Genomic DNA, 25,506 nt, shown 5'->3' with positions numbered 1-25,506 from the left:
AGTATACAAATAAACAAATAAATATTTATTTGTATATTTTTATTGAAGTATTTTATTGAAAAAAAAAAAAAAAAAAAAAAAATATATATATATATTTATATATATATATATATATATATATATATATATATATATATATATATATATATATATATATATATATATTCTCCACTCGCCCTGCAGGAAGTCTTTGTTCTTGTCCTCCAAGCTCGAGTCCTCTACCAGATGCCTGGGAGCTTGAGGGTCCTTTGCAGTATCTTAGCTTTTTCCAGGACTGCGCTCTTCTGGACAGAGATCTTGGATGTTTTTCCTGGAATCTGTTGGTGCCACGCTCCCGGTTTGGGGGTCACTGCCCCGAGTGTTCTGATTACCATGGGAACCACTTACCTTCACCTTCCACATCCTCTCTAGCTCTTCTCTCACCTCTTGGTATTTCCTTCTTCTTGATGTTGGCATCACTTGGTATTGCTACATCTATCACTATGGCTTTTTTCCTTTCCTTGTCCACCAACACTATGTCTGGTTGGTTAGCCATCACCAGTTTGTATCTGGAAATCCCACAGAATCTTAGCTCGGTCATTCTCAACCACCTCTGGGGTGTATCCCATTGTTGTTTCAGGACTTCCAGGCCATACTCGGCACAAATGTTCCCGTATACTATGCCAGTCATTTAGTTATGATCTTCCATGTATGACCTGCCTGCTAGCATATTTCATCCTGCTGTTATGTGCTGGATCGTCTCAGGGGCATCTCTGCACAGCCTGCACCTGGGGTCTTGCCTGGTGCGGTAGACCCCAGCCCAGGGTTATTATAGTTAACGAAAACGAACGAAATAACGAAAACTGAAATTGTGAATTGTGAGTTTACAAAACTAACTAAAACTAACTGAAATTATAGATATTGTTATTTTTTTCAAAAGTCTTGTGGATTGATATGAAATCATTTTTTTCCTCTCTCCGAGTTTAAGCTCGGAACGCCGTCGGGCAAATGGGTGCGCATGTGCGTGCGTGCGCACACCGCGCTGCTCCTCAGAGAGTCCCATGTGGTGTTTTTTTTTTTTTTTTTACTATGATAGCACAGATAGCAGCGAGTGTCTTGTTGTGGATGATGTTGTGGATGATGTACGGAACACTTCTTAGTCAGGAAAAAAAACACCAACATCAAAGTAGACCTGAGAAGCGCACACAAGGCAGCTACGGAAACCGCTCTCATCCTACAAGGCAACCCGGCCTGCACCTCCAGAGAAACGTGACTACTCGTCGGGTCAACGCAGCCCACAACGTTGTGTTTAGTCCTTGTGCGTTTCCGGCTACTTTATCAGTCAGATAATAACAATCAGGACTAATAATCAAAGCATCAATATAAGGACTCACAAATGTCAGCAAATTCCTGGAGGGAGCTGCTGAAACTATGGGAATGGACGTGAAGAAATGAAGAAAGTGAAAAAACAGGGACAAATATGTTTGCACCCTAAAAACTGAGCACAAAGAGCGAGGACCAAAAAACCCCCCAGCACACAACCACAAGGTAATTAACACACGCAATCCAGCTATACATGCATAAATGCGGACATGAGGTCGGACACTTCCGTAGGCTACAGAGGCCGCAAAGACCCTGCAAGTCTAATCAGCGAGCATCTAACCAAGCTAGCTCCAAAACAGAAGCAGCATCAGGTGGTGAGAACATCAGGATGCAGCTGGATTTGAGCTCTGACTCCTTCAAGGAGTTTGTTTTTGTCAAACACCACATGTAGCTGTTGTTAATCTGCTGCACTGAGGCTGAACTTTATTGGGAGTTTATTGTAGAATTTATCGAGTTTTGGAGTTCATATTGTTAGCAGTTTCTCCCTGTTGATGTTCATGTGTGTCCTTAATATTACACACATTTAGCATGTAGTTCTGCTGTCTGTGAACAGTTGGTTGCTGAATTTATTTCTTTAAAGGGTATCTTTAAAGCGTACCTGATTAAGTATGAAAATACTAAAACTAATACTGAAACTAACTAAAACTAAGCATAAAACCAAAAATAAAAACTAATAAAAACGAGCAAAACCACTCTGAAAACTAATTAAAACTAACTGAATTAGAGAAAAAAAAGTAAAAACTAATTAAAACTAAACTATAATGTAAAATCCAAAACTATTATAACCCTGCCCCAGCCTCTATTGATCTTGTGCTGAGAGGTTGTTCCTGTGCTGCCATGATTAGTGCCTCTGTGTTGTCTTTCAGCCCAGCTTTGTCCAGCCATTTGTAGGATTTTTTGATATCAGCAACTTCTTCTATCTGTTGGTGGTATATCCTGTGAAGGGGCCTGTCCTTCCACAATGGCAACATTACTGTCTGTGGAAAAGTAGGTTTGGGTTCAAATCTCAGCCAAAGCGTGCATCCATGAAGGGTCTCAAGGTTAGGTCCCCCATGCTACCCAAGGCTACCTCAGAATATGAGTGAGAAATATATTCAAGCCATATTCAAGGATGTCACCTGAATTAACAAGGTCTGCGTCAGGTGTTGAGGAACCAGGGCATACTGACGATAAGTGGGCTAGTGGATCATGAATGTAACCCCAGTGAAAGGGGCTACATGAAGAGGATGTGGGACCTATTGACACATTGCCAAAAGTATTCGCTCATCACACATGAACTTGAGTGACATCCCATTCTTAATCCATAGGATTTAATGTGATGTCGGCCCACCCTTTTCTATTACTGTGTGTCCAGAAGAGGGCACACAGTAAGGTTTTCCACAAGGTTTAGGAGTGTGTTTATGGGAATTTTTGACCATTCTTTCAAAAGCACATTTAGGTCAGACACTGATGTTGGACGAGAAGGCCTGGCTCACAGTCTCAGATCGAATTCAATTCAAAGGTGTTCTGTCAGTTGAGGTCAGGACTCTGTGCAGGCCAGTCAAGTTCTTCCACACCAAACTTTATTTATGACCTTCCTTTGTGCACTGGTCATGTTGGATCAGGAAGGGCCATCCCCAAACTGTTTCCACAAAGTTGGGAGCATAAATAGTCCAACATGTCTTGTTATGCTGAAGCATCAAGAGTTCCTCTCACTGGGACTAAGGGGCTGAGCCCAATTCCTGAAAAACAACCCCACACCACCAAACTTTACACTTGGCACAATCCAGTCAGACAAGTGCCGTTCACCTGGCAACTGCCAAACCCAGGCTCATCCATCGGATTGCCAGATGGAGAAGAGTAATTCATGACTCCAGAGAACACATGTTGGTGTGCTTTAAACCACTACATCTGATGCTTGCATTACGCTTGCTGATGTAAGGCTTGGATGCAGCGGCTCAGCCATAGAAACCCATTCCATGAAGCTCTCTAAGCACTGTTCTTGAGCTAATCTGAAGGCAGGCTGGGCATGCTGCACAGGTGGCATCCTATCACGGTACCACACTGGGATTCACTGAGCTCCTGAGAGCGACCCCTTCTTTCACAAATGTTTGTAGAAGCAGTCTGCATGCCTCGGTGCTTGGATTTGTACACCTGAGGCCATGGAAGTTACTGGAACACCTGAATTCAATGATTTGGATGGGTGAGCGAATACATTTATACAATATATACATGTATATAGCCAATTCCAAGAGAAGCTCTCTAGTTGATATTGCATAGCTGGTTTACAAGAGGGCACTCTTCAAACCTCCTCGTTGGCAACACGTTTGTAATGCCGCAAACACAACAACCAGCTGATTCAAGCAGAATCGAGCAGAATAATCCACAACTTGTTGTGATGATAAAACAAGATTATTTTTAAACTGCATTGTCATATTATTTTAGTAAGGACTCATAAATAACTACACATAAATGTTAGGGAAATCTGTTGATATTTTGTGTGTCTGAAAGAAAAAAAATACTGGCCGATAAATTGGTTTTATAAATCATTGGTCTTGTAAATTCTATATTGGTTGGGCTCTACTCTGTGTTTGAAATGCATATTTGATTAAGGGTGATGGATTTAATGTTGCGGTTAAAGGGAAATAATGTAATTTAGTGGGCGGACAGTTGTATGGTTTTTATATTGCAGTGTTGGTTTATGAGATTGCAGAGCCTCCAGGAGAGCACCATTAGTCTGACTTTGAGCTCACTGTCTACTTCCTGTTCTACTATTGGATATAGCTGAGCTCGCCCTGCTTGGCCCTTATCTTTTTATGAATTGCTAATTGTGCATATTAAAAATGTTGTTAATGAATATGTTGTGTTTTAAAGTCTATGGTGATTATTTAAAAGGCTCTGATTCTAAAGACAGTGCTTTCCTGCAAACAGAAGAGCTGTTGTAGCTGCAAAAGGTGGGCCGACATCACACTAAACCCTGTGGATTAAGAATGGGATGTCACTCAATTTCATACGCGTGTGAAGGCAGATGAGTGCATACTTTTGGCATTATAGTGTATCTGTGGGCTCTATCAGGCTCTAATCTCAACCCAATAAAGCAATTCTTTTCAGTTACTGAAGACAACTTTTGTGCAACTAGAAGTCCAGTGAGTGTTGCAACAAAACAAAAATGCAACATCTTCCATGTGTACCATCAGAGGATGACTCAAGTTTGAGTAAAAAAATCCAGAAACATTACAGTAGCTTGTCCACTCTTTATTAGAATATTTTATTTATGTTCACAATTTTTTACAGTAATTCTCATTATCATACATTCATAATATGACTGAGGAGAGAGAGAGAGAAGCCGTAAAGGGACATTTCTAAATGTGTCACCTGTATAGGCTCTGCACACACCAAACTAACCCTACACACACACACACACACACACACACACACACACACACACACACACACACACACACACAGAGCAGTGTTGGGGTTATTTCTAAGGATTTCTTTTCACATACACTCGTGTCAGGATTTGCTTTCAGCCACAGTTATTCTGCCGTTTCAGTATCATCATATTGCTTTACCACCAAATTTTAAATGTACTGCAAACAGGATGGAAACAAACACTAGTTTTTTGCAGTCTTGTGAAAAAAGTGCATCAATCACATTCATTTTTAACTTTTGTTATATGTACTGCTAAAACTCTTACTTTTAAGACATTAATTATACTTCACATTAATAAAAACTATCTTCAGAATAGTTTGGGTACACGACATTATTTACAGACATGGACACACCAGAGATGTCTACGTGATAACACCAGCAAGAAAATGGCTCAAACATTAAACACGAAAAAAAAAAAAATCTGCAGCCACACCAGTGGTCCTATGAGACTCTACCTCTCATTACACAGCAGAAACTGAATGGACTTAGTAAAGTAGTGAAGTTTGACCTCAAGGTTAATTTAAAGATGTCAGTGGAGATGTTTGGGAGGACTCTGTGATAGATGTAGCAATACCAACATGTCGTGGCATGTTTTACATACATCTGGCAAGAAACCTGCTCAGCATGTTAGCATGCCGCATCATCTACTGAAGGCTAAATATATTTTAGAGGCATCGTTTCATAAACCAGAGTGTTGGCCGAGAGGAAATTTAGACAGCATTTTGCAGTAAACTGATAGCATGGCTAAAAACAAGTAGACCAGTAAACAAACCTCAAGTGAATACACACGAGTGGAAGTGTCCCGTAACAAGACTGCACATTAGCTCCACGATCCAGCAGCATTTTCATGTCCCTCAGTACGGAGCTACACAAACTACAAAACAGATACAGATTCACGCAAGATGAAAATATACAGTGTACATACTAAAAACTTGTAAAAGATTAATCTTTGTAATTCATCACGTCTACGTTACTGCAAATATGCAAGAATATAAACATAGTCCATTTATACCTAAACACCATGGCTTTAAATATTGTGATAGAAAAAATAAATTAACGACTCCTTTAATTAGGAATTAAATGTGCTCAGTTTAAATTCAAGCCAGTGACCATCACTGTAAAGAACCCTGGTGCGCCACGACAGGGTTAATGTGACTGTCTGCTTCAATAACACAGAAATCAGTGTGCATGTGTGAGCATGTATATTTATGACTGTGCATGAGGAGTCTAAGGCTTTCAAAAGTGCACACTGTTGAGTTGGCTGATGACTCTACGCAGTTTGGATTTTTGCTCCTTAATTTTTTTGGTCTGTAGCAGATTTCGCTATTTTACGTCATTTTTCATCATTTTTCTTTCTTTCTTTTTTTTTTTTTTTTTTTTTTGGTTCAATGTTAATAGAGTTTGTGCTCCAATATAACTATATATTGCCTACTTACTGCATGTCTCACAATACATGTGCATCAATAGTTGGGACAGTTACAGTCAATAATCTGCTTGTGCTCAATAACTGCATGAAATCTCCTTTGTGCTTTTGTAGCATTGTCATTTTTGGAGGAGGAAAGTAAAAACTGCAAACTGGACATTTGTTTCAGATCCACATAAAAAAAAAAAGTGTGCTTCCTGTCATAGGACTGCCTTGTGTTTTGGGTGGTAGTTCACTTTCACTGCAGTTCACTATATCAAGTCTTATTCTGTGATAGAGTTCAAGTGTTTTGCTGTTTACTTTTAACTCTTTGGTGAAGAAACTGAAATGAGTGTGTTTCTACAGCACAAAGAAGAAGATGTGCATGTGACGGATAATGAAACAGTGGTTTGATCTCCAGGTTAATAAAACCTGAGTCCTAATGGTATGTTACGTTACTATAACTGTATACTGTACATTATGGTTTTACAGAATGAGCAACAACAATACGCTCTACAGACAAAATACAACAGGAGGTGGATTTGGGGTCTGAATGGAACATAAATGGGTCTTTACAGCCGCCTTTAGCATAATTTACAAAGCACAGAGTCCTATGAAAACAAACCTCGTGGTATCAGAACAGAGGTGCATGTCTGTGCACAAAAACCTTACCTGATCTTAATTTGGTATAACTCCCCTTAAAGGTCATTTTTTTAAAACAAAAAGAGGCCAAATAGAATAGGTGGTGGGTGAAGATTATGATGGTGTGGCCAATTTTTTTTTTTTTTAATTCACTGCATGCCAGCACACGATGGCAGACACCACAGGACATTACAGAGGAGTTCAACACAAAGTTGACACAAATGTTGGTGTTTGAGCTCTGTGAAGTGAAATTGCAGATGTGCCCTTCATCAAAACAGAACTTCCACAGTTGTGAGTATGCACAAGACCTTGAAGGAGAACGTGTCCAAATTTTAACCAGGAATGCTTTTGGAACTTTCTGATTGCACCTTGTAGACTGCATAACATCTAATAGAAAAAAAGAAACTTGGTATGTATTAAGTAGTACATGGCTTTGACACACATTATTGCTACATAGGAAAGGTAAGCAAACACTAACAGGTTTAAATAATCTGACTCACATTCATCTCAGTTCTCTGTTTCCAGTGAAAGCCTGTTTTCACTCTCAGCTTGTTCAACCAGCAAGACCTCCTAAACTCCGCTCCATTCATTCTTTCACAGTGCCGGCACCGTGCAGACGTTTTCAATATACTCTAGCGGCTGTGTCTGCTGGGGATCCTTAAACTAAGGCAAAGAAAATCAGAAAACAGAACTTCATTCTGAACACATAAACCTGATGATTTTAAATATATACAGATATACAGTGTGTCACTATTAAGCTCAACCTGATTCCAGAGTTTCATTTATTGTAAAGATGTGAAATGTGTCCCTTTTCTCCTGGTTTTTAACCTTCAGATGCTTGAAAAAATTATAGAAATCTTCTCATGAAGTTCCGTTGTGTTATTTTGGAAGCGTGTGCTCATAAACTGGGTGGTTACGTACAGTTTTGTGGCATTAACAGGGCAGTGCTGGGGATTCCTGGAGCTGCTGTGAGCCCCAGTGGAGACTTTATGGGTAAAGTTGTGCTACAGGGGTGACTATCAGAGGGGTGGTTGTCGAGGTTGGGCAACAGTCAAGAGTCAGACTCTGGTGTGACAGGTGTGGTTGGTGTGGTTGGTGTAGTTGGTGTGGTGGGGCTTATTGCAGCATTTTGGTAGCTTGTCCCATAGCAGATGTTTGGAGACAGGGAGTCCATGGGTTTGTTTCCTCCAGGAGTCAAGAAGGGTCTGCGTGCCGGCCCTGATGATGGCGCCTCGCCTGGTTTGCTTCCAAGGATGAATCTAGCCTCATCCTGCTCCTCAAGGTTGGATATGTCCTTCATCATAGTTTTTCGGTAAGAGACAGACAGCTTGTTGGAGCCATCTGACATCAAGTTGAAGTGTCGGGCGATGAAAACAACAGGGAGAGGAAGCATGGCCACTATGATAAGAGCAAAGCACATACCCAAAGCCCAGGGAGGGTAGCTCTGGAAGCGTTCCTGAGCCTAAAGTGAGAGAGGAGGGTTGAAATGAAAAGGAAACACTTTTCACCAACTGCAGTTCAGGTGAGAAATAGCCCTTTAACCACTCCTACAAAAGTACAACCTGTCTAACTGCAATGTTGGGAATTTCTACTGTGTTTTTTATTCTATGCAGAGAAATCTATGCAGTTCTGTGAAAAGCTAAGTACAACCCATGATTCAATAGCTTGCAGAACCCCCTTAAAAAGCAATAACTTGTAGAAACTATTTCCTGTTTGACTTTACCAGTCTGTCCCATTGTTATGGAGGAATTTTGGCTTCAGTTCATTGAGGTTTGTGGGCATTTATTTACGCACAGCTCTCTCCTGCCACAGCATTTCAGACAGATTGAGGTCTGGACTTTGACTGGGCCATTGGAACCTTGATTGTTTGTTTTTTCAGCCCTTCTGTTATAGATTTGATGCTGCGCTTGGGCTCCTTGTGCTATTCCAGGATGCAATTTCAGCCAAGCTTTAGCTGTTGGACAGATGGACTCACATTTGACACTAGAACACTTTGGTATACAGAGGAGCTCAGGGTCAACTCAATAACTGAAAAGTGCCCAGGTCCTGCGGCAGCAAAACAAGCCCAAATCGTCACTCCTCCACCGCTGTGCTTGACAGCTGGTATGAGGTGTGCTGATATGCTGTGTTTGATTTTTACCAAACACGGTGCTTTGCATTATGGCCACAGTTCAACTTTGGTCTCGTCTGCCCAAAGGAGATTGTCTTATGGTTTGTTCAGATGCAACTTTGCAAAGCTAAGCTGTGCTGCCATGTTTTTTTTTTTTCAGAGAGAAGAGGCTTTCTCCTGGCAACTCTTCCTCAAAAGTCATACTTGTTCTGTCTTTTTTTAACTGTACTGTCATGAACTTTAACATTTAACATGCTAACGGAGGCTTGTAGAGTCTGAGATGTGGCTCTTGGAGTTTTTGCAGTTTCTCTGAGCATTGGACTCTGACCTTGGGGTGAATTTTGCACCTGACTTCTCAAGACCAGCAACCCGCCAAAACGTCTGCTTTTATATAGATGGTCACATCTGCTGATGATCAGTTAACCAAGTGCATTTGACTAGTACCACCTGGCTGCTTCTTAATTCCTATAGAAGCAGTAAGGATGTACTTAGTTTTTCACAGGAAGGATTTCACAGTGATCAGAATGCTTCTGAACCCTGCCCATAAAAAACTAAACAAAGACAACAACAAAAAAGATTTAAATTGGGTCACTATCTTTTTGTGAGGTGGTACATTGGGATCAGTCCCTGGAAGTCTGTTCTTGCCATTTGCATTCATACATTTGTGTCAAAACTGTAACCCTTCAACTTGAATTTAATTTTGGGGAAGAGAATGAAGTTCCAAAAAGCAAAATCTCACACGCAGGAGAAGTGATGATTGTTTTGGTGTGGCTGTGAGGGGACACACAATAGCACGCATTGTAGTTTAGGCCTTTTCTGCCTAACGTCCTCCTTCAGACGCCTCAGGACAAATTCATGAATTTACAGTGCACAGCTGCACTGCGCAGTCTGCTGCTGTGTGGTCTTTTAGTCCTAGCCAAAGACCCAGTTCTTAACAACAATGATGATCCTCAACATCAAAGTCAGGTTAGTTTGGCATAGAAGTCGATGTATTATCTCTTGGCAAGTTAGAAGTCTCATCATGAAATCCTAGATGTCCATGTGTAAGCGGTCAGAGCAGGACTTCCAGGGAGTAATCTAAAAATGCCAACACTCACGGCGCTTCACAAATTTGAAGAGTACAACAGAAACATTTCAATCATATATGTTCTTTGCTTTTTTTGTAGTGTGTAGTTTTTATATACAGTAGCTGTCCAAAATCCTCTATATAGAATGTTTGCCCTATGGGAGCTGGGAGAGGCTGCAGCCCCCCTGTGACCCTGATTTGGATAAACAGAAGAAAGTGGGTGGATAATTAGAGTGCTATAACAATGGAATCATTATTTATGATCATTAATTGTCTGTTTGATAATGTCCGATAGATGATAGTCATTATTGTAGGGCATTTTGCTTATATTTTGATGTTTTTGCATTGTGTTTTGCTTCTTTTCTCTGAGCAAAGCATTTTAACTTCTTTCACACTACTACTACAACACACACACACACACACACACACACACACACTGACCAGCTCTTGAACCCATGCATTGTATCCTGGTGGGCTGATGGCCATCTCGATGACAGTGGCTGAGATGAGAATGATCAGACAGAAGGGGGAGACGTACTTCCAAAGGTAGAAATAGATAATACAAGGTCGGAAACCTAGCATGTCCTCCAGGTCCTGCATGAACCTGACAACGAACAACAAGCTGCAGTAAGGATCATTTCCTTTGATACCATTTTATACCTATCCCAGACTCCTCTGCTCCATGCTATGTTATATTTTTTGAGCACAGTCCTGCAGTTATTCTTACCTTTTAGTGCCGTATATCCAAGCAACAGACAGATTTTCCAGGATGACCACTATAGTGAGAGGCAGACCAGCCGAATAATCATCGAACATGGTGACAAAGTAATTTCCTGAACGCTGAACAAACAACAAGCCACATAAGAAAGCCACGATGCAGCAACACACTGAAACAAGCACAGAGAAGAGAAACAATTAGAAGTCATTCAGACGAAAAGATGAAAAAAGTTTAAAGATTTTTGCCTCACAGATGAGAAAGTGCAAATTAAAAAGGTTTTATTTGCCATTAAGTGCTGTTATTTCCTGTTTCTGCTTTCCATTCAGTTTACTCAGTGCAAACACATAAATACTAATGCAGCTCATTCCCAGATGTACTTTAATCCTTTCTAAGTGCTGAGTAAGGAGTTTCAACTACTAATAGCATGCAGGCTGAGGGAGTCAGTGTGGCGGTGGTACTAAGGCATACCTGTAAAAAGCTCCTTCTGGACTTTGTATGCGTCGAGGACAGGCGTGGTGATGCCAGTCATGGTGCCTATCATGCTGCCCAGACCGAGGTTGATAAGCATGAAGAAGAACATGACTGACCAGAAAGGAGATGCTGGGAAATGTGTCATAGCTTCTGTGAAGGCGATGAAGGCCAGGCCAGTGCCCTGGACAGCCTGCAGAGAGACATTCAGAGGTGTGAAATACAGAACATGCTACAGATTCAGACACATTAACGCGTGCCAAAGACTCACTTTGTTTAGCTCATCCTCCAATACACAAGGCTCCAGACCTAGCTGGGGAAAGGTGTCCTCTTTGACCGTCTTAATGACCCCGTACAACTCAGCGTAGTCTGACGTGGTGAGATGGGAACAGTTCACATGTGGAGGAATAAGATCATGACTCAGGACGTTAGAGTTGAGGTATCCCAGGATCTTTTCTGCATTCCTACAGATTCCAAAAGAACAGAATTATAATGAATCCAATACAGATTCATACATGTATGTTGCTAAGCAGAGATGTGCAAATTCATACAAATATTAAGCTTCGGTCTGGTGATCCAAATTCTATTATTTTGTGCCATTTTAAAGAATCAGTGCAAATGAGCATTAATGTTGTTCACTGGTGGCCCATTACCTTGCTAAGCAACTTACTTACTTATAAAAAGCCTATTTATCTTATACTGAGCCTTTTTGCAGACACACAAGCCATTTAGCTCCCTCGTTTAGAGACCCTCCTTTTAACTTTCACCTTTCTTCTGATTGGCTGCCCTTCATATAGGTTTGAATAACAGGTGTGTGAGTGTGTAGGGTTTCTGGGCTCATAGCCAGACCTGTATGCATCAGCTAACTATATCAGTGATATTTAAGTGCAGTTTATTATATGAGGATGAACCCTTGAGATGTATCATCTGTTTGGGGGTTTCTTTCCCTCTCATTGACATCATATAGAGCCCAGAATAGAAAAAAAAATGGCTGAAACTGAGCACTCACAGCAATCTATAGATAGGGAGTACTGACTGCATTATTTGAAAATATGAGGATCCATCACTGTAACAGCATATATGTGATAGAAAATAAGGATAACTGCTACTGCTTACAGTCTAAAGATTGTTGGGATTGTAAATTTGAGCAGTGACATTTACTTAATTTGCAATAAATTACCTGAAATATAGTCAGACATTTTTGGCTTACATTCAATGTTGCCTACAAATAAAAAGCTGGTGTTCAACTTACTCTACAACACACTTTTCATTCATGATGTTGGCCTTGAAGCCCAACACAGCGAATACCACCAGTGTGGCCAAAATGGAGGTCAAAAAATTGATGAAAGAGACGAGTACGGCGTCAAAATGGCAGTTGTTGTCAATCTTATTGTAACTGGAGAAGGCTATGACTCCTCCAAAACCCAGACCAAGAGCAAAGAAGACCTGAGTGGCTGCCTCCCTCCACACCTGTGGCTCCAACATCTTTTCCAACTGAGATATAAGGAGAGGGACTTCATTATTAGGTGTTTGTTAGCATGCACGTTTGATTTAAGAATATATACAGTGAAAAAAGATAAGAAAGGAACAGCGGCTCTTTCTTTTACCTTGGGAGTAAACATGTGAGCGATACCATCTACGGAGCCCTTCAGCATTAAACCCCTGACCAGGAAGCAGAACAGCACCACGTAGGGGAAAAGAGAACTGAAGTACATCACCTGTACAGGTGAAAAGGAAAAAGCATTCAGGAAAATAAAGCCTTCATATTTTTCTCTTATCCATTCCTGTGTTTTCCTACCTTCCCAGAAGAAGCGATTCCTTTAATGACGGCGAGGCAGACAATGATCCAGGCTACCAGCAGAGACAGGGTCATTTTGATGTTGAGGCCGCCGCTCTCTGCGATGGTGCTAGTTGTGTTCAGAGTCTGCCGGTACCAGAAATACGTCGTAGCCGAGCTTTTGTCACATTCTGGCTCCACAACTGTACACAGGGAAAGTTTTTCAGTTTACTTTGGGTGATAATGAGGAAGCAGGAAGAGAAAGGGTTTGAAAAGACTGCAGGGAGACTCTGGGTGTTGCAGAGAGGAGGTTGAAGAGAGCAAAAAGAGAAATATATTGGTACATTGGTAGGGTGTTTGATTGGGGTCTGTATTTCAATATTTGGCTGACTTATATTTCTCAGACATATGCAAGGTCATCTGTGTACTTAGTATGCAAAGTGTGTACCTCAAAGTCACAACATTTGAGATTTTTCTGAATGCACACACAGTTGTTAACTTGGAGAAATGAAATATAGTGTGCGTGGCTGAGATTAGAGTCAGCAGTGTTACAAGTTCCCACACATTACCGAGATTTATGTGTGCAGAGACACACACAGCGCACACAGAAAAGCAAGCAGGTGAAAGCTCTTCACACGTTAAACAGAGTCAGGCAAATTTTTCATGTACTACGTTTGTTGATTGTTTACTGTGTCTGCTTCCACGTATCTGCTGTCACACTGGACACGGGTTGTGAGACTGTGAAATATTTTACATTCTGCTGCTGTGCTTCAGCATTAGCATCCTTCAGTATGAATCTCAGCCCATCTTTCTGTCAGCAGCTGCAGCCTTGCTGAGTCATACACACGCTGATTTTTGGCTGCCCCGGAGGTTACATTATAATCACCACTAATCGAATAAGTTCCAGTGGGTTTTTAATCTGGATTATGCTAGTGACAGTGGTGAAGTAAAGTGAGGACAGTATGTGTCTTCTGCAGATGAAGACTGAAGCTCCAGGACCTGATGAAAAACACATTTAATCCTGAACTTTGTAGCACGGTGGCCCATTGAGGTGTAACTGTAAGAACGGTGTACATTCTGCAATGTTTCAGCCAATCAGTGGTGCGATATTCTCAACATACTGACCTTTGAAAAATAAAACCCTGAGTGGTCTGTATTATATGCCTCAGTGACCTGCAGCTAAAATAATTTTCTTATGCAGTCCTGTGGGAAAAAAAAAGCAAAGCCTTACTGTTTCCATAGAAATTTGTAGGGTGAGTAGCAGCTACGTGCTGCTAATCAAATGCACTAGATTAATTGATCATCAGCAAGTGTGAGCACCTCTATAAAAACAGGAACATTCAGGTGTGTGTTAACACAATGTCACGATCTTCCCAGGAGAGGATATCCCAAAAAATTCACTCCAAGGTCAGAAAGGGCAATGCTCAGAGAAACTGCAACAAACAAGAGATACATCTCAGACTGTACAGGCCTCAGTTAGCATGTCATATGTTAAAGTTCATAATAGTAGAACTGGAAAAATACTAAACAAGTATGGCTTGTTTGGAAAGGGTTTGCAGGAGAAAGCCTCTAATCTCTAAAAAGAACATGTCAGCAAAAAACCACAAGACTTCTGGAACAATGTCCTTTGGACAGAGAAGACCAAAGTGGAGATGTTTGGCCATAATGCACAGCGCAGCCAGCTGAGAGATATAATCTCTTCAGTGTGTCCTGGGTCTGCCCCGGGGCCTCCTCCCGGTACCACATGCCCAGAACACCTCACCCAAGAGGTGCCCAGGAGGATAGTCAGATGCCCGAACCACCTCAACTTGCTCCTTTTGATTTAAATAGTTATGTGACCTGGTCTTTTTTAGCCAAGTGAGTAGGGTCTGACACTAATTTTAGACAGTTTTCAGGGCTTTTCTTTAACCCTGGTTAGATATAATAACACAGTTTGGAATAAAATATACCATGTTACATTGTTAAACACATTTTTAGGAAGCTCTGTCTAAAGGTGACAAAACCAGTGCACATTTTACAAGTTATTATTCATATGGCTGCTTCATTTTAAACTCTACCTCTACATTTTGGGAGACGTGTCTCTGCACACAACTGTATCATTCCAGTTGATTTATAGCCATCCTAGCATTGAAGGCAGTATCCTTAACTGTACAACTAATAAGAGGTAATTCCATGAAATTTTGGAGACAAATTCACGATGATTTTTTGTGGTCCCGTGACTCTTCCTTTAGCACCACCATGAGGTTCTTTTTTAAAATTCCACACCAACAACCCTTGCATCAGTGAACTGGTGTTTACTGTTAATTAACAAACGTTGACATATTATCAAACCAAAGTAAGTTTGTCTTAACTCACTGGCAAGTGTCCCATTCTTTCTGATTGGGCAGTCGCTCCATGGGAGAGGATATTGGAAGGACTGGAAGAAGTAGAAAATGCTCCAACCGATGATCACATTATAGTAGAGACCCACAAAGCCGCACACCTACAGACAGACAGATGGAGATATGCAACATCAACAGCCAGATAACATTTAAAGAGGTACAAATATGTGATGTCAGGTTTCATATAGACATTACATGGCAGAGGAACATCTGTGCAGGGTGGGGAAAACATGCAAATGCGTGCTTTGTGCATGTCCCATGCTGCTGTCAGTCTTTGGAGCAGGCTTGCCAGCAAGGACATTCAGAAGCTAAATAAGGTTGAGGAAAGCATGAATAATTAAAGTGCTCTCTTTTCAACAGTGATCCTCTATGCGATATTTATAGCTACTTCTGCAGCTCTGAAGTAAGACTACCTTTCACTCGCTGACACGCCAATACCTCCACAAAGATGTAATTTTAATCATAGATAGATAGAAGTTCCCCCTCACAACCTCCCTGATCTTATCGCCAAGCTTCACTTGTCCAACTGCTTTCCCATGGAGCCGTTAAAGACTTTAACAGCAGTGCTAAAGAAGGAATGTACGTTTGGCTTACAGTTAAAAAGATGATAGATGGTTCTGTCTTAAACTCATTACAGAAAGAGAAGCATCTCTGCTTACCATCAGACTTGACACCCCTATTCCACCCAGACGGGGACAGACATAGTTCCAGACCCCGATACTCCCACGTCTGATCTTCTGACCTACTGCCAGCTCCAAGAAGAAGAGAGGGATGCCAATAATAAGGAGGAGGATGAAGTAGGGAACCAGATAGGCACCTAAAAAAAAAAATACAGAGATTTTATGAAACGTATTTGTTTTATTTTCATGCTTGATGGAAATAAGTGAATGAAGATGAATAAAATGTCAATCGTCAAAAACGTAGATCAACATGAACTACACAGTAAATTTTTTTTCATTTTGTTGAGATGATTCTTTCAATTGTTTGTTTGTAAATAGCAGTAAATTCCGTGTTTTGAAGCTGTAGCCTATTATCCGTCCATCCGTCCGTCCATCCATCCATCCATCCATCCATCCATTTCTTAACTCCTTATCCAACTCAGCGTCACAGGAGGGCTGGAGCCTATCCACCGTGGACAGCTCACCAGTCCACAGGGAGCTTCGTTTATGCTTTAAAATCGAAGGTTGTAACTTTTCAGTCAGCAAAGTGAAGCTAAGTGTCTCAAACCTGCATTCCTTCTAATGGCCAGCAGAGGGTGACTTCTCTAGCTACTACAGATCTTTCACTTTCAGCAGGTGCAACGAATGACAGATGACACTGCCATCCATTTCAACTTGCCATTAAGCTACTAAACACTGCTGTTTCCGAGGAAAAACTACAATTAAATAAAGAGAAATAAACCAGATTCAGAGCATCCTAGAAATATGTTGACTTCAGAACTCCCTACAAAGTTAGGTTTTTTCAACCTGCTAATCTGCAGCTGTAACGCCAGAGCTGCTATCTGCTACATCTTACAGTTATGAAGGGCGTCTCTGAAGAAATTACATGTATGGTGTGTTGGCTTTGCAGCTGATGGTGCTGCTTTGATGGGCTGACAAACATCCGCTCCCCCTCTGTTTTTTTTTCACAAATCACACTCTGGTAACTTCCATCTTTTATATACAGTGCATGTTTAAATCTTGTAGGTATATTAGATTGTATTATATTTGATCATTCTATGAGCAATATATAATACTTGTAATGATCTTTAACATTGACAGTGGATTTATGTTTCTGTGTTTAATCTTCCCCATAGGTACATCATTCCTCTCAAGCTTGAGTAAAAGTTAAGCTTTAGAGGAATGTGATTTCCTGCTGTATAAACCTCTGTATTACTGACAGCACTTTTGCTGGAAGGAAAATTGTTTTGTTGATGAATATTCTTTGAAATCCAGTTTCATTTTTAAAGGATGTCTAAATTTGTCCCCTTTGGAGCTTAATCCAGAGAGGAATCATCAGGATGCAACTGTGTTTTATGTGTGAAGGGTGAGTCATCATCCCGGATAGAAAGACTTATAGCTGGCAAACACGTACTATTAATACATTAGAAGCAGGAATTACATTCAATGGTACACACATCTCGTAGTGGGTGGAGTAATGAGGCAGAGGGATGAGAGGAGGCAAAAGGCTAAATCCTAAATAAAGCTGAAAAGAATAATAATAAAGAGAAAGTTAAATACAGTGGGGAGTTTTGGTTTTTTGCCAAACCTAAAGTCCACTTTATCACCAGATCAAAAGTGTGATGTAAGATAAGACTCTCAGAGGAGGAAGAGTGATAGAGGTTGCTTAAAGAGGAAAGAGAAAGGCGTGACGTGAGAAAAGGAGGAAATGAGAGAGGAGTCCACACATCAGTAGCGCCCAAGCAATGCTGATCTTTAATGTGTCTGTAATTGGCTGCCAGACAGCAAATTACACAATGAAAAATGCCCACTTGCCAAATCACATAACCTGGCAAGTCCTGGGGTGAGATTACTGAAAGTAAATCTGGCCTATAGGCAATAAATCCTACATATATGCTGTAAATCAGACCCAGGCAGTAAAGCTAAAAACACTTAGACCAATGGAGCAAAAGCACATCTATCAACCCATGATGACAAGGTGTTTTTCCTACAACGAACACCAGCTTACACTGTGTTACACCTCCGATTACATACAGTCCATGCATACCAGACAAAAATAAAACCTCGTCATTATACGGTTACATCCATTCTCCATAGAGCTCTTTCTGTTTGCCAGAGTATCAGTCGAGCTTGGCCTGCCCTACCGGCTGTAGTAATCAATAGTGCGGCTATTTTTAGACTTCGCTGCTTCATGCACAATACAGCTGCTCTCGTGGCGAGGCTGAACTGAATAAAAGTGTCGAGTAGTTTTGGATAGTTGAGGTCATAAGATGAGCAGCTCTCTCTGTGGCTTTTGGTTAAGATCATGTCTGTACAAATGAACATGCTTGTGTGTTTAAAAAAAAAAAAAAAAAAAAAAAATATATATATATATATATATATCTTTGGGTCAAATAAGACTGAGCAATCAATACCATTTTCTTAATAGATCCAGTATGTGTTATCATCCCTGCCCTGTCACTGGGGTTTTGCGTATTATTAGGTGTGTTCTGTTTGTTATTCTTTGTTCTTTGATTAAAAGTTGTTTGAATTCATTTTTTCTTTCTCATACTTTAGATCCTTTCAGATTTGAGTTCCTGCCTGGTGTGCTGTGATAAGATGATTTATTCTAGTGTGTGTTTTGTATTCCTGTTTGTTTATTAGTGGTCTCCTGGTTGGTTTTCATTGTGGTTTCGTGTTCTCAGTTTTTGTGTCATGTTTTTAAGTTTGATTTTAGTTTAGTCTGTAGGACCCTTAACCTTTACTTATTTTCACTTTTGAAATCCAGTTTCTGTTTGTATTAACGTTTGTTATTTATGCCCCTCATTTCTATATATTTTGCTAGGAAAATGTGAATTGGGGGCAGTGATTTATTGAAACACATGCAAACACACATTAAAATACAGAGTTTGTACAACGCTAATGAGACTGAAAGTAAATATTTGGTGGGACCACCTTTATTCTTTAGGATACCGACAACAATTTGAACCAGCATTTCAAATTTGGGTTCATCACCCCATAAGACCTGTTTCAGTCCAGTTCTTGTGTAATTTGGCATAGCTCAGCCTTTTCTCCCTGTTTCCCTTCTTTAAGAATGGCTTCTTGACAGCCGCCCTTCCACTGAGAACAGTTCTGATGATGCTTCAGTGAACAATAGATTGATCAGCTGAAGAGCCAGATGCATCTTTCAGGTCCTATGTCAGGTCTTTGCTGGATTATCTTTGTTATTTGTTAAGGACATGACGTTCAGATGCTGCTCATCTGCTGTGGATCTTTTTTTTTTGTCCTCCACTTGTTTAGTTTCTTCAGTTGTTTTTTAAGGACATGCTGCATACCATGCCAAGATGTGTCAAGTTTTCAGTTAATAGTTCTTCAGGAATCACTTTGTTGGTGCAAAAAATCCTATTTGTGTGTGTCAAACTGTGTTATCTTAAATGAACACATCATGAGACAGGACCCAAGAGGGAGAACCAAACTAAAACACAAGAACTGAGAACACAACAAGAGAATATACAAACAATAAACCTCAAGGATCACAGAATAATAAAATAAACAAAGCCACAGAGTGCACAACTAGCCCAGGATTGTGGCAGGTCAGGTACAAAGACTGGAATAAAATTGAGTGAAAAAGCAGCCAATGTCCAAGGCAAATCTTTGACTCTCAGAAAGCCTGAAGAACTATTGCTTAAGACCACTTTCAAAATTACAAGAACATCTAGCTCCTTCGGAACCAAAATATAAAGACATGAGGGGTGACTCAAAACTTTTGCACAATACTTAGTTGATTTCGTGTGCTTTGGTATATTTTTCCAACCTCTCCCAGAGTCCCCCCTGTATCCTGTTCTGTATGAAGTTTTGCCTCTGTCTTTAGTTTCGTTACATTCGTGTAAAATTTTCTTGTTAGGTTTGCATCTCTTGTCTTGTCTTGTCTTGTCTCTTCTCTTGATTCTTATTTGCTGTCTACAATCACCCTGATCATGTTCAGCTGTTTCTCATTCCACTGCTGTTTCCACTTCTCCTGATTAGCACCCTGTGTGCTTAAATACTGCTATCTCCTCTTAGTCCTTTGTCAGTGTCTGTGTTACGTCCTACTGCATTTGCTGCTACGTGCACCCTATTCTCCTGGCTTCTATGTACTCCTAGGTTTAGATTTTGCTGTTTGTTTGTTCTCTGGAGTGGGACTACACCTTAAATAAAAGGTCTGCTTTTTTTTAATTTCACGTCTGCCTAAGTCCTGCATTTGGTCCTTTTATCCTTCAAGCATAATAGTATTGTACTTTAATATAGTAAATATATTTTTTTTAAAAAAGAAAGTCAAAACTGATCACAACCCAGAGACTGTTTTGGGATGACATGAGTTCTCAGGCTGGAGCCTATCCCAGCTGTTGCGTTATCAAACTTGGTCCACATACAGACTGACATATAAATGCCACCATCAGCAGCAGCAGTGTTAGTGGTGTAGTATATAACGAAGTGACTTAATGAAAAAGAATAAATGTAATTATTATCAGCTGCAGAGAATTCAGGTGCAAAGCCCTCATGACCAGGATGGCTGACAAGAAGCTCAAGATACAGGCAGGCTGTTGCGGGTCATGTTAACACTAGAACAAGAAAATTTAAACTAAGTAAATGAGTTGACAAATGACTGAGGAAAAAAACAAAATAAAATCAAATGAAAACAACTTTGCACTTTACCTAAGAAGAGTAAATCCGACTGTAAATGTGGTAAGCATTGCCTCTAACTCACCTCCTCCATTCTTTTGGCACAGGTAAGGGAAGCGCCACACGTTCCCCAGGCCCACAGAGAAGCCCACCTGGGCCAGGATGTACTGCAGTTTGCTGTTCCAGGCAGGTCGTCCATCGTTTTCAGGCACCTCTATCTGAGGGACTTTCTTCCCCGCGGCCGCTCCGACATTCAAGGAGCTGCTCTTGTAGTCGATCGGCTCCTCGTGTCCGAGCAGGTCAGCCACCGACTCTGTGACGTGCTCATGGCTCTGCTCACGCTGTGTCACCTTGCTGTTCTTAGGCATCAGGGAGGCTGAGGGTCAGGAGGGGGGTGGGGGGGTGAGTGGAGAGAGAAACAGAGAGCGAGAGACGGAAAGAAGTGACAAGATCCAAGACTTGGGTAGAGATGAAAGGAAGAGTGATGCTGAAGAGTGACAGCTGGATTTCAGTTCTTGGCTTCAGTCCTGCATCAGAAAACAAACCAAAGCAGAGGGGTCACATCCTGTTTGAACATTATCAATTTTAAATTAGTAATGATGTTGTATTATTGGATGATAATAACATTAAGTGTCTACATTTTAAATAAAATAATGGCAGGTTTGTGCCCACAGCAAGTCTAATTTCCTGAATGTGATCGTTAAATAACACTTCATACAGTTGCTGACACAAGTATTACTCCATTTAGTGCTTGGTTAACCTCCTAATAAGGCACTGGATTGTAACATGTGGTTATATCTCTCCAGAGCCAATAAATAATGGCACCATAAAGATGGGATTGCAGCCAATTTGTCACACAGATAATTTTACTATGCTTCTGCATAAATGTGACCTAATACATTGTCAGAGGTTGATACAAGTCCTTAAGGGAGAAAATGAGAACCCAATACAACCAAAGATATTAAAAACAATTAAATCTTGATTTATTGAGGACTTTGATCCAATATTATATATCTGTGTTGAGGAGTAGTATTAGAAGTACATTTGAAGGTAAAATTGGAGTCGGTGATGACTGATGAGATGTTAGTGGGCTCTGATTGCAGCATTTAAATATCAGACATCTGTCAAAGTCTGACAAACACGAAAAGGAAGTGAATCATGGCACGAAGAAATCAGATTTCTAAAAACCTGAGAACCTCAGAAAAAAAGGTGGTTGATGCTCATCAGGTTGGAGAAAGTTGAATAACCCTGTGTAAAGAGTTTAGACTCCACTAGTCGGACAGAGAGTGCCCAAATGAACTCAAGTGAATTGTTTCCAGTTGTGTTTGACCAAGAAATTCTACTCCAGGGTCAAGATCTATCATATTTTGAGAGGTCATAAAAAAATTGAAAGGTAACTTCTAAGCAACTCTTTCACATACTGTTCACATGTGAATGAGTCCAGCACCAGGAGGACAACAATAATGAGTAATGCAGGGCTGCAAAGAAAACGTCACTGCTCTCTGTTTGCAGTTCACTAAAGGCTGTGTGGAAAAGCCAAGAGACTGCTGGAAAAATAGTTTGTGGATGGATGAAACCAAAACAGAACACTTGATTTATATGAAAGGGAAAACAGTGGATTCCAGCACAAGAACCTTATCCCACCTGTAAAACATGGTGCTGTTAGTGCCAAGATTTAGGCCGCATCTCACCACCACTGATGAATTCTGAGTTATGAAAGCAAATTCTAAAGGAAACTGAGTCATGCAGAAGCCATTCTACCAATGGATGATTACTGAAAAATAAAGTTAATGTTTTAGAATGGCCAACTCAAAGTGTTGCTAAAGGACCTGAAGTGGGGCGTTCATGAGCGGAAACCCACAGAGTTCTCAGAGCTTAATGTGCTCTGAGCAGTGGGATGGGCTTAAAATACATGAAAGGCTGATTACCTGAAAAAATAATCGGTCAAGTCTAATACTTTATCCTGTTTGCTTAGGTTTTCCTTGATAGGACTTTTATAAATATTCTTATGATGTTTTTGGTCATATTTATGCAGAAATAGGGAAATAAATTTTTTTCCTGCAGCTGTATGCATGATCCCATTTTAAGAAAAACTCAGAAACAAACCCTTTCACCGCAGCTCTTTGTCGCTCATGCAATGTTTTCGGTTCCCAAAAATTCCCAATCCCGCAAATTGTTCTATTTAATTTCCCTGTTTTGAAAAGCTTAACTTTAGTGAAGCTTTTTTTCATGTAAATCCCTTAATCCTCTGAAGCCTTGAACCAACATCCATCTCCACCCCTCATTGAGAGAGTGGTTGGTTCAACCCAAACGTAATAGAGGAAGTAAACATGATGCTTTGGGTGAAGTGCCGTCATGTGTTCTCCTGATCCACATCGCAAGCCTGTGCAGGCTCATTACTTATTGAGTGAGCTTTTTTTCCCTCTGTTATACACGTTATATTGTCCAATTGAAGCGCAAAACTGCAAAACAATGTGGGATGTTTGAAGTGAAGAAGAAAAGAAAAGAAAAATAAATGAACTAAAATATCTATTTTCTATGATTTGGCTCAGATGTCATAGTTCCACAGTGGAGCTGAATGAAGGTGCTGTACCTTTCACGTGATGCTACAGCAGTGATGCGCACGGGACTTCATCGTCACTGCTTACATCAGCCTAAAACAAGCTTTCTCGGTATCAGCTGATTCAGCAGACCTTAAATGTTACACAAACCCTCTTAGAGCTACTGCTGGTAATAAGAAACCTACATATTTTTGATGCACTTTTGATGTCCTTTAAAAAAAAGAAAAAGAAAAAAACATCCCTAAAACAAATTTCCTCATCTGTGCATGACAAGATGATCCCATGATGTAATAATCCATGCACAGCCATTCACAAGTCTTCATAATCCTGTGTGCATTAACTGTAAAACCCCCAGTGCTGCTTTTCTGTCTTGTCATTCAATCCCACGCTACAGCATACACGTAATATCAATCAGTGACTGCATCATGCAGCCAGCACTGAAAAAAATGAAAACAGCAGACATCAACTCACCCATCCAATAATCCTTTGGAAAAAAGAAAAAGCGCAACACACAGTTCAGATGACCCCAGCTAATGCTAAGAGTGTGTATGTGTAGAGCAGTTTCATAGTACAGGAAAGAAATGATTTCCATGGCTGGAAAAAGCCTTCGGGTGAGACTCTCTGTGCTGTCTTTCTCTGAGGTCATTCATTGCTCTGTCCTTGAAAGATCCTCACCACACAGTTACAACCTGACCTTTGTATATTTATTCTTTTCTGGACCACACAGTGATTTTACATCACCAGGACGAGGGATGTCAGTCATACATGCAGGCTGCACCATCAGTACGACTCACTGTCTAGTAAAAACACATGACTTGGAGTCACACACACACTTTCATGTGCAAGAAAGCAGTTTGCCATGTATGTATGAAGCCGTATTATCCTGTGACTGGATGTAGAAAGAATAGAAAAGTGCTTTCAGTTATGAATTCCTGCTTCTTACCAAGTCTTTAGCCAAAGTAAAGCAGTACATGATACACTGAGAGGCTCGAGCTAAAGAATATTTAGTCCATCCATTACAAATCCATCACGCTCTATTAAAAGTTATATTCATATGCAGATAAGGGCAAGAGACCTCACCTATTAACTGTACACATTCACACACAGATACTCTTATTTACTGACAGTTTCACACGTGATACAAAATGCAGTTTGAGGATAAAGAAGCAATCCTGCATGCATCAGCTTCTGCAATCAGTCTCATTTAAACGTTCAGACTTCTTCATTGATCAGTTGATCCTGTAACCATCAGTGTGCTCTACAAGTCTGAGCCAGAGTTAAAGGTTAATCAGCTGTTTCATAAAGTAAAAGTGTTAAAAGTCTGAAGCATGGCTTTAATGGCCACATGGCAGCATTAGATCTCTCAGGCTGGTATGAATTTTAAGTATTAGGAAATCAGCTGAACCGAACAGCTGCAGGTTGTGGAAATCTCCATCATCAACACTACAGCACAGATCACTCTCTGGGAACACCAGGTGACACATCTGGTGGTGATAGCGATAGCTCTGCTTCTGTCCTGAGCAGAATCAAGGTCATATAGCCCGCGATTATTGCCTGACCTGCGTGCATCCTAGAGCACACTTAAATCTTGATGCAGTTTTGCTCACAATATAGCACAACTTCTCGTAAAAGTTACTATGCGTTTAAGGTATGGCACAGAGCAATTCAAACTACTTTTAAGCAACACCGAGAAAGAAATGCTGAGTAAAGCACGAAAATAGTTTCTTTCTCACCGTGAGTCTTTTGCAGCGACAAAATCCGGGCTTCAATACCGCAGTTGTGAGAGAATATATGGAGAGAAGCATGAATACCTCCACCGAGCAGCACTTGTGTGTGGCTGTGGTACCGACTGAGCGCTCACAGGACAGTGGAGGACGGAGCATCACATGCTGCACTGCCAACAACTGACGTGCAGGGTGGAGAGCGCACCGTGACGCACGAAGTGCTGCTCATTATCAGCAGTGGTAAATTAACACGCGCCACTCTTTCACTTGTTTGAGATCTATCATAGCATCCCTGCACCGGAAAAAAAGGACCCTGAGTGAATGAAGGGGGCTACAACCGTGCGCGGATTTGTCAAGGTTATCCACTCCTACCTGAGGAAACGACTGTCTGACGCAGTTTTCGTCATTCGGTTCTCGATTGATGAAAATTTTAAGCCATTCGGCCACGGTCCGTTGGGACAGTGAAAAAGAATACTCAGAAAAAAACGACTCATTTCAGGTACTGCTCAATCAGTCTATGAGGAAATGAGTGAAACTTTGAAATCTGCTTTTTCATAGCAGATCAGGTTCAGTGTTGATAT

At 40.7% G+C, this 25,506-nt stretch overlaps 1 protein-coding gene across 1 annotated transcript; it reads right to left on the bottom strand.

Moving 5' to 3' along the window:
- Positions 1-4,581: 4,581 nt before the first annotated feature.
- Positions 4,582-25,067, bottom strand: LOC115779978 (sodium-dependent neutral amino acid transporter SLC6A17-like). Its single transcript, XM_030728888.1, has 12 exons — positions 24,935-25,067; positions 20,726-21,167; positions 16,000-16,157; positions 15,315-15,441; positions 12,981-13,162; positions 12,790-12,900; positions 12,435-12,676; positions 11,454-11,646; positions 11,183-11,375; positions 10,724-10,883; positions 10,438-10,600; positions 4,582-8,282 (listed from the first exon to the last, which is right to left on the bottom strand). Exons 2-12 carry the CDS (start codon positions 21,006-21,008, stop codon positions 7,872-7,874), a joined length of 2,223 nt encoding a protein of 740 aa, XP_030584748.1. The 5' UTR covers positions 21,009-21,167; positions 24,935-25,067; the 3' UTR covers positions 4,582-7,871.
- Between the last annotated feature and the right edge of the window lie 439 nt (positions 25,068-25,506).

Source organism: Archocentrus centrarchus, chromosome 5 (assembly GCF_007364275.1).
Source record: "Archocentrus centrarchus isolate MPI-CPG fArcCen1 chromosome 5, fArcCen1, whole genome shotgun sequence".
NCBI classification, from domain to species: domain Eukaryota; kingdom Metazoa; phylum Chordata; class Actinopteri; order Cichliformes; family Cichlidae; genus Archocentrus; species Archocentrus centrarchus.
Note: the sequence above shows the minus strand (reverse complement) of the source record. Positions and strands in the feature narration are given on the sequence as shown.

Excerpts from the sequence above, each read along its gene's own strand:
- LOC115779978 (XM_030728888.1), bottom strand. The coding sequence starts at position 21,008 with ATGCCTAAGAACAGCAAGGTGACACAGCGTGAGCAGAGCCATGAGCAC. Across the intron at positions 11,647-12,434 it reads AATGAAAAGTGTGTTGTAGA|GAATGCAGAAAAGATCCTGG; the intron begins GTAAGTTGAACA and ends TGGAATCTGTAG. Across the intron at positions 8,283-10,437 it reads ATGCATGGGTTCAAGAGCTG|GCTCAGGAACGCTTCCAGAG; the intron begins GTCAGTGTGTGT and ends CTCTCACTTTAG.